Source organism: Molothrus ater, chromosome 26, assembly GCF_012460135.2.
Source record: "Molothrus ater isolate BHLD 08-10-18 breed brown headed cowbird chromosome 26, BPBGC_Mater_1.1, whole genome shotgun sequence".
Taxonomy (NCBI): domain Eukaryota; kingdom Metazoa; phylum Chordata; class Aves; order Passeriformes; family Icteridae; genus Molothrus; species Molothrus ater.
In genome coordinates this window covers 5,853,883-5,864,651 of record NC_050503.2, presented here as the reverse complement: position 1 = coordinate 5,864,651, position 10,769 = coordinate 5,853,883, and the positions used below count along the sequence as shown (strand labels likewise).

The following is a 10,769-nucleotide window of genomic DNA, read 5'->3' as shown; positions in this document are numbered from 1 at the left end:
GATCCCATTCCCAGATCCCATTCCTGGATCCCATTCCTGGATCCCATTCCCAGATCCCATTCCTGATCCCAGTCCTTCTCTGGATCCCATTCCTGATCCCATTCCCATTCCCTGGATCCCATTCCTGGATCCCATTCCCGGATCCCATTCCCAGATCCCATTCCTGATCCCATTCCTGGATCCCATTCCTGGATCCCAGTCCTTCCTTATTCCCAGGACTCCTTTCCTCCTTTCCAGGATCCCCCTGTCCCTCTGTGTCCCCTGGTCCTTCTGTGTCCCCTTGTCTGTCTGTCTGTCCCTCCGTGTCCCCCTGTCCCTCGCCCGTCCCCCTGTCTGTCTGTCTGTCTGTCTGTCCCGCCGTGTGTGTCCCGGTGCCTCGGGCGGCTCTGTGGCTTTAAGGGCGCTGCCCGGGCCGGTCCCGGGGCCGAAGTCCGCGGGCCCGGTGCTGGCGGCGGGGCCGGGATGCAGCTCCCGGCGGGCCCGGCCGCCATGGCCGCCCCCCTGCTCGCCCTCCCGGTGGCCTTCGGGGTCAGCGCCGTCACCTGCCTGGAGTGAGTGGGGGCCGGGAGGGACCCCCGGGAACGGGGACCGGGAACGGGGACCGGGAATGGGGAACGGGGATGGGGAACGGGGATGGGGAACGGGGAGAGACCCCCGGGAATGGGGAACGGGGAACGGGGACCGGGAATGGGGACCGGGAATGGGGAACGGGGATGGGGACCGGGAGGGACCCCCGGGAACGGGGACCGGGAATGGGGAACGGGAATGGGGAAGGGTGAATGGAAAAGGGAACGGGGAATGAAAAAGGGGAATGGGGAATGGGGTCCTGCCGGGGAAGGGGGGCTTGAGTCTCTCCTGGATCTGGGAATCCAGCCCCGGGTCTGTCCCGGGTCAGGGAGTCCAGCCCCGGGTCTGTCCCGGGTCAGGGAGTCCAGCCCTGGGTCTGTCCCGGGTCCGAGGATCCACCCGGGGTCGGGCGCCTCGATCCAGGTGTTCCCATGGGAAGGCGGCTGCGGGTGGGGTTTTCAATCCCCTCGGGAAGCTCAGACCCGCAGAGCCTCTCCCGGAGAGCCCAAATCCCGGGAATTCGGGGGCTCCCTGCCCCTCCCGGAGTGTCCCCGCTGTCCCCGCTGTCGCTGACGTGTCCCCGCCGCTGTCACCGCTGTCACCGGGCGCCGCTTTCGCTTTGCCCGCCCGCAATGCCCGGTCCGGGGCTGCGGGAGCGGCTCCCGGCGATCCCAGCGCCTCCCGCTCCCCTCGCTCCGGGATCACAAAGCGGGGTTTGGGTCCCGTCTGGGGCTTTTCCAAACGCACAGCCCGGAGAGGGACGGGGGCACCCACGGGGGCTGCTCCGGCCCCATTCGTGTTCCCAGTCCCTGCTGGGATCACACCCACCCCTCCTTTGGGATTTATCCATTCCCAATCCCTGCTGGGATCCCATCTTCCCATCATCCCCTCTTTTAGGATCATCCCTTTTCTTTCGGGATTCACCCTTGGGGTTTGCCCCCTTTTGGGATTTTCCCCCCCGGGGTCATTCCCAGATCCAGATTCCCCCCTCAGGGGTCGGGCACTGCGCCCCCTGTGCGGGGCTGTGGGTTCTGATCCCGATCCCAAAGCTCGGCGGGATCGGGAGTGTTTGATGGGTGCGGGGCACTGGGGCCGTGCCGGAGCTGCAGCGGCCCCGATCCCACAGCAGCCCCCCGGCGCTGGCCCTGGCCGCGGTCCTGCTGCTCCTCGGCCTCGTCTCCCTCCTCATCCTCACCGGCGGCGTCGGCCTCGTCCACGACCCCCTGTTCTGCGGTGAGACCCCGGGGAGGGATTGGGGCCGGGGCTTGGGGGCTGGGGTTTGGGATCTGGGGCTGTGGGACCCACGTGAAGCCGGGGTTTGGGATTTGAGGGGGATCGGTGGGACCCGCACAGAGCAGGGATCGGGGGGAGCTGTGGGACCCACAGGGAGCAGGAATGTGGGGCTTGGGGTTTTGGGGGACCCACGGGGAGCAGGAATGTGGGGCTTGGGGTTTTGGGGGACCCACGGGGAGCAGGAATGTGGGGTTTGGGGTTTTTGGGGGACCCACAGGGAGCAGGAATGTGGGGTTTGGGGTTTTGGGGACCCACAGGGAGCAGGAATGTGGGGCTTGGGGTTTTGGGGGACCCACAGGGAGCAGGAATGTGGGGTTTGGGGTTTTTGGGGACCCCGCACGGAGCCCCCCGCTCCCCGCAGTGCTCGTGGTGTTCTCCTTCATCTCGGCTGTGGATCTGCTGATCGCGCTGGAGGAGGACGGGATCATCTCGGGCTTCATGGAGCTCTACGTGCGGGAGGTGCCGGCCCTGCCCCGCACACCCCGCGCACCCCCCAGGGGCTCCGGCACCCCGGACCCCGGTGCGACCCTCCCGGTGTCCCCTCCCGGTGTCCCCAGCCCCGGTGCGACCCTCCCGGTGTCCCCGCAGGGCGATCCCCACCTGCGCACGGCTCACGGGCTCCTCACCTGCTACTGGGACGGCACCGTGCACTACGGGCTGTGCCTGGCCATGGCCGCGGCCGCGGGGCTCAGGTGGGCGCGGGGCGAGAACCCCGAAATTCCTGAGGCGGGGGCGGGAAAAGCCCGAAATTCCTGAGGCGGGGGCTCGGGAGAATCCCGGATTTGCTGGGGAGGGGGCGCGGGGGGACGGGGTGGGGAGCGTTCCCGAGTTTCCTGAGGAGGGGCCCTGATGATCCCGGGAGGGCTCGGGGAGCTGGAAAATCCCGGATTTCCTGAGGCGGGGGCTCGGGGGTGATCCCGGGGGAAGGGGAGGGTGGAAAATGCCGGATTTTGAGGAGGGGGCTCCCGCTGTCCCCGCAGGAAGAGCTACCGGGGGCTGGGCCTCTTCTGGCTGGGCTCGCTGCTGATGAGCGCCGTGGTTTTCCTGCTGGGCAACCTGATCGGTACGGCCGGGCCCGAGCCCCATCCCCCGGGAGGAGGAGGAGGGCGAGGAAGGGGAGGAAGGGGAGGAAGGGGAGGAAGGCTCCGTGCCCACCCCGCGCTCTCTCCCGCAGGGAAATACAGCCCCGAGCTGAGCCCGTCCTTCCTCCTCAACCTGCCCTACCTCCTCCTCCTCACCTGGGCCGGCCGCCGGCTCTTCCAGCAGCCCCGGGCGCTGCCGAGCCTCAGCCCCGAGCAGGTGAGGCCGGAGCCGGGGGGGTTGGGGCGGCTGCTGCGCTCCCAGGGCGGGACCAGGGGGTGCGGACCCCAAAAACCCCGAAATTCCTCTCGCAGATTGCAGAGAAGCAGCGCAAACCCCTCTACCAGCGGCCCCAGGACCTGCTCCTCATCCTCATCCTCATCCTCACCGCAGCCTTCACCTTCTTCAGGGGGATGGTGAGGGTGTGGGGGGCTCGGGGGGTCCTGGAGGGACTCGGGGGGCTCTTGTCAGGGATTTTGGGGGTCCTGGGGGGTCTCGAGATGGTCCTGGGGGGGGGGCTTGGGGGGTCCTGGAGGGGCTTGGAGTGGTTCTGGAGGGTCTCAAGTGTCCTCGGGAGGGTTTGGGGGTCCCGGGGAGGGTTTGAGGGTCCCGGGAAGGATCTCGGGGGTCCCGGGGAGGGTTTGGGGGTCCGGGGAAGGTTTGGGGGTCCCGGGGAGGGTCCCCTGCCCTCGCCCCCCTGTGCCCCCAGGTGGTCCTGGACTGCCCGGCCGATTCCTGCTTTGACTACACCTACCTGCACGAGCCCTACCTGCGCGACCCCGTGGGCTACCCCAAAGTGCAGGTGAGGGGCGGGGGCAGCACGGGAGGGGCCGGGGCCCTCCAGGTGCCCCCCAGGGGTGACGGTCCGGGTGTCCGCAGATGCTGATCCTCCTGTTCTACCTGCTGCCCTTCCTCCTGCTCGCCGTCTACGGCCTGGCCGTGCCCGGCTGCTCCTGGCTGCCCGACTGGAGCCTGGTGTTCGCCGGCGCCGTGGCGCAGGTGGGCGGCCCCAAAATCCCGGGGTTTGGGGGAAAAATCCCAAACATGGTGATCCTGAAATCCCGGCATTTGGGGGGGAAAAACCCCAGACGGGGCGGCCCCAAAATCCCGGGATTTGGGGGGAAAAAATCCCAACCAAGAAAAGGGTAAAGGGTTGGGGCTCAGTTTTGGGGTGGTAAATCCGGGGTTTGAGGGGCAGATCCCGGGTTTGGGGGGCAGATCCCGGTTTTGGGGGGTAGATCCCGGGTTTGCGGGGCAGATCCCGGGTTTGGGGGGCAGATCCCGGGTTTTGGGGGCAGATCCCGGGTTTGGGGGGCAGATCCCGGGTTTGGGGGGCAGATCCCGGGGTTTGGGGGGCAGATCCCGGGTTTGGGGGGCAGAGCCACAGCTGCAGCTGCAAGTGGAGCAGCTTGCTTGGCTGGCTGATAATTGCCTCGGCCTCGGTGGATTTGGACAGAACCCGGGATTAGTGGGACAGAAATAGGATGGAGAGAGACGCAGGGCTATAGATAGGATGGGCTGGAGCCAAAAACCCCTCTGAGGTTGGGGCTTTGCACCTTTTAGGGCCGGAACTTTGCACATTTTGTGTCCAGGGATTTGCACCTTTTAGGGACAGGATTGCCCTCTTTGAGCCCGGGGGGCTGCACCTTTTAGGGCCGTGGCTTTGCCCCCTTTGGGGCGGGGGGTTCGCACCTTTTGGGGCCGCTCCGCTGTCACGGCCCCGCCGCCCCCCGGTGTCCGCAGGCTCAGTTCGCCCACCTGGGCTCCTCGCTGCACTCCCGCACGCCGTTCCCGTACCAGACCCCCGAGGAGGTGCTCTGGAGTTTTCTGCTCTCCAACGTCCTGTACGCGCTGGGCCCGCAGCTCCTGGCGCTGCGCTGCCTGCGCTCCCCGGCCTTCTTCGTCCCCGCGGCCAGCCCGGGCCTGGCCCGCGCCAAAAAGCACCAGTGACGGGTCCGGCTGGTCCCTGGGGCTGCTGGCACCTCCCTGGGGCTGCTGTCATCTCCCTGGAGCTGCTGTCACCTCCCCGGGGCTGCTGTCCCCACCCGGGGGCTGCTGGCACCTCCCCGGGGCTGCTGTCCCCACCCGGGGGCTGCTGTACCCATCCGGGGGATCCCGCCCGGTGCCTCTCGCCCCGCTCCAATCGCGGGGAGCAGAGATGTCCCCGTAGAAGTCCCCGGAGATGTCCCCAGGGATACTCCGGTCCCCCAAAAGCTGTGGGGGGACCTCGGACGCTCGGCGGGGACGTCGCTGCAGTCACAGCCCGGCCCGTGTGGGGGTGGCGGGGGCCGCGCTGGGTCCCGGTGGGTCCCGGTGGGTCCCGGTGGGTGCCGGTGGGTCCTGGTCCCGTCCCGGTGGGTCCCGGTCCCGTCCCGGTGCCCCGACTCGGGCTGGGAGGGTTCGGGGGTGGCGGCAGCGCCAGAGGGACGTTGGTGACAAAATAAAGGAGCCAAGGTTCGCTCCGAGCCCGTGCGCCCGCCGTGCCCAGCGAGGGCCCCCGCGCCAGGCGGGGACACCGGGGACACCGGGGGCTGGGCCGGGGTCCCTGCGCTGCCGCGGGGGGGCTCAGGGCGGGATTTTGGGGGTGGTACCGGGGTTTTTGGGGGGTGGGCACACGGCGGGGGTGGTGCCGGGGTTTGGGGGTGGCGCCCGCCGGGTGGGTGTGGGATTTTGGGGGGTGGGCACACGGCGGGGGGTGGTACCGGGGATTTTGGGGTGGCACCGCCGGGTGGGTGCCCGGGCTGGGGCTGGGTGGGCACGGCCGCCCTTGCGGTGCCCGCGGCGGGGATTTACCGGCTCCGGTTCCTCTGCCCCGCGCGCTCCCCGCCCGCAGCCCGGCCGGGGGTCCCGGCGGTGCCGGGGGCTCCGGGGCGCACCGGGCGGGCCGGTGACCTTGGCGAGCAGCCGGTCCTGCGCAGCGCCGGCACCGGGGCAGGGCCGGGCCGAGCTCCCGGTGTCGCCCCCTGCGCGGAGCCGCAGCGGCGGCACCGGCGGAGCAACCGGAGGAGGCAGCGGGGGAGGCACCGGAGGAGTTACCGGCAGCAGCGGCGGGCCCCTCCCGCGGGCCGGCACCGGGCACACGGTGAGTGCGGGGCTGCGGCCGCCGCTCCCTCGCTGCGGGGCGGGCGCGGGGCACCGGGACGGGACCCCCGGCACCGGGAGGGAGGCGGCGGGCGGGGGTCGCTCTCTGCGGGGCGGCGGCGGCAGGAACGGGGCTCCCCCCGCGCTGCGCTGTCCCCGCCCGGGCACCGGAGTCCCGCAGCCCCGGGGCTGCCGCCGCAGTGTCCCGCACTGCAACACCGCACCGGGCCCCGAGCGCCGCCACCGCCGCAGCCGCTGCCCCGACCGGCGCCGGGACCCCGCGGCGCTGCCCCGCTCCTGCTGCCCCCGCAGCGGCCCCCGGAGTGCCCGGGGGCGTTTCCCGTCCCCCCTGCCCCCACCGGGCACCGGGACCCCCGGGGAGGGGGGGCAGCCCCGCTCCGTCTGCCCGCGCACCGGCACCGGGGCTGCCCCGCTCGCCCTCAGCCCGGGCCGGGCACCGGGACCCCCGGGACCCCCGGGAGGGGCCGCCCACCCCCCCCTGCCCCCGATCGGGCGCCGGGACCCCCGGGGGGGCTGCCCCGCTTTTTGCGCCCCTCGAGCGGACCCCGAGCCCCCGGCAGGGGCTGCCCCGCTCCCTTTGCCCCCGGACACGGCGCCGGGACCCCCGGCCGGGGGGGCTGCCCCTGCCCCTGCCCCCCGATGGGGCACCGGGACCCCCGCGGGGGCAGCCCCAGGGCCAGGCTGGCACTTGGGGCGCCCCCAGAGCGCGGGGCTCAGCATCGCAGCCCCCCGAGGAGGGGGAGGCTCCTCCCGCGCCCCCTCCGCGCTGTCCTTGGGGCGGGGGTGCCGCCGGGGGTCTCGGGGGGCACCGCTGCCCGCTCCGTGCCCACCGGTTCCCTTTCCAGAGGTGCCATCGGTCACTCGGGAGATCCGGCTCGCTGCGGCTGCCGTGGGATTTCCATCCCTGCTGGGAGCCCCGGGGCTCCCCGAGCTCGGAACCGGGACCGGGGGTCCCTGCGGGGCTGGGGGGCTCCGGGGGCAGAGCGGGGGATCCCCCCGGCCCGGGGTTTGGGGGCGCTCAGGGCGCTGCTGTCCCCCCCAGATGCGTCCCCAAAGCCCCTGGGCCGCCGGGCCCGCAGCGCTGCTGCTCCTCGCCGCCCTGGCGGCCTCCGAGGCGCTGCCCAACGCCCGCGGCAGGAAGAAGGTGGTTCATGTGATGGGTGAGTGGGATCTGGGATGGGACTGGGGCGGGTTTGGGATCGGGGCAAGCGCCTGCAGCCTTTGGGGTGCTGGGCTTAACGCCATCAAAGCGGGGCCAGGGCTCCGGTGTGTCCCCCGTGTCCCCCCGGTCCTGTGGGAGCCGTCCTGGGGTTATCCCGAGCTCTCCTTAGGGTTGGCAAAAAAAGGGGAATTGCACCCAAATGTGTCCCCACATCCCCATCCCGCTTTGCCCCATAAAGAGAGGAACTCAACCCAAAAGATGCTCCCACATCTCCATCCTACTTTGCCCCCAAAAGAGAGGAATTCCCCCAAAGTGTGACCCCACCTCCCCATCCTCCTTTACCCCATAAAAAGAGGGGGACTCCCCCAAAATGCACTCCCAAGCCCCTTCGCCGGGCGGCCCCGTCCCTGTGCCAGCCCTGGGGTGGCGGCAGTCCCTGCCCGAGCCGTGTCCGTCCGCAGAGGGTGACAGCGGCGCCGTGGTGGTGCAGACGGCGCCGGGCAAGGTGGTGACGCACCGCGGCGGCACCATCATCCTGCCCTGCCGCTACCACTACGACGTGTCCGCGCACGACCCGGCCGAGATCCGCCTCAAGTGGACCAAAGTGACCGAGCCCATGGCCTTCGTGGACGTGTTCGTGGCCCTGGGCAAGGCCCGCCGGGCGTTCGGGCCCTACCGGGGCCGCACGGCCCTGCAGGAGGACGGCGTGGGCGACGCGTCCCTCATCATCCGCAACGTGACCCTGCAGGACTACGGGCGCTACGAGTGCGAGGTGACCAACGAGCTCGAGGACGACACCGGCGTGGTCAAACTGGACTTGGAAGGTGGCTTGGGGCGCTCCCGAGGTGGCGCTCCCGGGGTTTTCAGGGGCTGTGGGCTATGGGGTCGTTACGGGGGTTTTCTGGGGGGGAGGGTTTGGGGTGGTGGCTCACAGAGGCTGTGGGGTGAGGGCTCGGAGAGCAGCGGGGGACGGGGCAGTGGAGGGGGGAAAATGCTGCTTTAGGGGTTCGGGGCGTGGCAGAGGGAATAAACGCTTTTTTAGGGGTTCAGAGGGCGCAGTTTGGGGGTGCCAGGGCTTGGCTGGACCCCGCGCAGGCACCACCGATGCTCCCAAACCCCAGAGCAGAATCTCCTCGAGTCTGCGGTTCCCAGAACTCCCCAAACTCCTGGGACGATGAGTGGGATTTTCCAGGCGATTCTCCCAACCAGAATTCCCGTTTTCCTAAACCCCGGAGCAGAATCTCCTGGAACCCGGGGTTCCTGGAACTCCCAGAACTCCTTGCAGAGGGACGATGAGCGAGATTTTCCAGGCGGTTCTCCCAACCAGAATTCCCGTTTTCCCAACCCCCAGAGCAGAATCTCTTGGAGTCTGGGGCTCCCTGCAGCCCCCAAACCCAGAACTCCCAAAACTCCTTGCACGGGGAATGACGAGCGAGATTTTCCAGGCGATTCTGCCCCGCTCCAGAGCCCCACCCCGACCCAAAGCCGCCCCAACCCGGCTCCTCCCTCGCAGGGGTGATTTTCCCGTACCACCCTCGCCTGGGGCGCTACACGCTGAATTTCCACGAGGCGCAGCAGGCGTGCCTGGAGCAGGACGGGATCCTGGCCTCGCACGACCAGCTGCACCAGGCCTGGCTGGAGGGCATGGACTGGTGCAACGCGGGCTGGCTGCAGGACGGCTCCGTGCAGTACCCGATCTCCCGGCCCCGCGAGCAGTGCGGCCGCAAGGACACCCCCGTGGGCGTCCGCAACTACGGCTACCGCCACAAGGAGAGCGAGCACTACGACGCCTTCTGCTTCACCTCCAACCTCAACGGTGAGGGGACACCGAGGCACGGAGGGTGCCCGTGCTGCGGGGGCGAGGATGCAGTGGTGGCGTTGGAACACTGAGCTTAAGCAAAAAAAAATTTCTTTTTAAGCCAAAATATGGGGGGGGGGGGGAATGTTAGCCAAAATCTCCTCTTTCTTACCCAAACACTTTTTTTTTAAATCCAAACCCTCTTGTTTTAATCCAAAACCTCTTGTTTTTAGCCAATACCTATTTCTTTTAAATCCAAAACCTTTTTTTTTAATACAAAACCTTTCTTAGCCAAACCCTCTTTTTATTTTTAACTCAAAACCTCTTGGTTTTAGCCATAATCCCTTCTTTTTCATCCAAAAGAAAAAGAAGCCATAATCTCTTCTTTTAGATACGTTTTTAGCGAAAACCTCTTTTGTTTAAGGAATGTTTCAGATGCTCCGCAGAGCTTCCATCACCTCCAGCCCCCAAAATCGTATTGGAGTCTCCCCAGTGCCGATACCCCTCAACCTCCCCAGCCTCCCCAAAACCTGTCCGGGGTTCCCCAGGGCTTCCATCCATCCATCCCCAAAAAACGCCTCGGGGGGGGCTCCATCCCCTTTATCCCCCTCTTCCAGGCAAGGTTTATTTCCTGAAGACCTTCCGCAAGCTGAGCTACCCGGAGGCCGTGCAGGCGTGCAAGAACAACGGCGCGGCCGTGGCCAAGGTGGGGCAGCTGTACGCGGCCTGGAAGCTGCAGCTGCTGGACCGCTGCGAGGCGGGCTGGCTGGAGGACGGCAGCATCCGCTACCCCATCGTCAACCCCCGCGCCCGCTGCGGCGGCCGCGAGCCCGGCGTGCGCAACCTCGGCTTCCCCGACAAGAAGTACAAGCTCTTCGGCGTGTACTGCTTCAAAAAGGCCGGCGAGGCCCCGCCCGTGGTGGCCGCGGGGTTCCCCAAACGCGTGTGAGGGTTGGGGGCGGCCCGGCAGCGCGCCCGGCTTTGGTTTGGGGTTTGGGGTTTGGGGTTTGGGGTCTGCCCCAGCCGCCGAGCCCCGCGCGGTGCGGGGAGCTGCGGGCAGCCCCCGCCCAGGCACCGAGAGGCGGCGGCGGCGGCGCGGGCTGGCGGCCCCCGGTGGCGCCTGGGGACACCGGGGCGGCGGGAGGGGACGGGTCCGTGAGCCCAGCCAGGAGCCTGCGCCCGGCCCGGGGCGGGCTCCCCGCAGCTCTCGCTTCTCGACGCGCCTGTTGCATGCGCTAAAGCGCCGCAGAGCCCCCGCCCTCCTCATCCTCAGCCCGTCCCGCGCTGACCGACACCCCCCCCCCCCCCCCATATCCCCCCGTGGCGCTGGGCGAGGATTGGGGACGCCGGGTTTGGCTCCGTGCCCCGGCCGGAGCCCCCGGGGCAGCTCCCGCTTGGCTTGGCCGGGCCCGGAGCGGGGAGGGCCGGGGGGCAGCGGCCGCAGGCTTTGGCAGCCCTGGACGTAGATGAAATAAAAGCTTCGGCCGCTTTGGAGAGCTGAGCGCGGCTCCGCTGTGTCCTTGCGGCCGCCCGGGGGGCTCGGGGCCGCTCCCCGCTCGCCCGGGGCATCCTTGGATCCATCGGGGTTGGATCCGAGGAGCAGCAGCGGAGCCGCCCCGCGGGGTCCCAGAGCTGGCAGCGGGGTCACCGCGGGGGTGACACGGACGGGGACCCCCCGATTCGGAGGGGCTCGGGACGTGCTCCAGCTGAGCACAGCCCGCAAATCACCTTCAATGGCTGGGAATAAATGTCTCTCACAGCCCTGGG

The 10,769-nt window shown here is 69.0% G+C and overlaps 2 protein-coding genes across 2 annotated transcripts; both read left to right on the top strand.

Moving 5' to 3' along the window:
* Positions 1 to 462: 462 nt before the first annotated feature.
* TM6SF2 (transmembrane 6 superfamily member 2) lies at positions 463 to 4,890 on the top strand. The gene is made up of 10 exons (XM_036399178.1): positions 463 to 551; positions 1,694 to 1,800; positions 2,222 to 2,319; positions 2,449 to 2,552; positions 2,841 to 2,923; positions 3,035 to 3,159; positions 3,255 to 3,356; positions 3,650 to 3,742; positions 3,820 to 3,939; positions 4,684 to 4,890. The coding sequence occupies exons 1-10, from the start codon at positions 463 to 465 to the stop codon at positions 4,888 to 4,890; spliced, it is 1,128 nt and encodes a 375-aa protein (XP_036255071.1).
* Positions 4,891 to 5,697: 807 nt separating this feature from the next.
* HAPLN4 (hyaluronan and proteoglycan link protein 4) lies at positions 5,698 to 10,503 on the top strand. Its single transcript, XM_036399294.1, has 5 exons — positions 5,698 to 6,022; positions 7,085 to 7,202; positions 7,666 to 8,028; positions 8,718 to 9,020; positions 9,620 to 10,503. The coding sequence occupies exons 2-5, from the start codon at positions 7,085 to 7,087 to the stop codon at positions 9,949 to 9,951; spliced, it is 1,116 nt and encodes a 371-aa protein (XP_036255187.1). The 5' UTR covers positions 5,698 to 6,022; the 3' UTR covers positions 9,952 to 10,503.
* Positions 10,504 to 10,769: the final 266 nt, after the last annotated feature.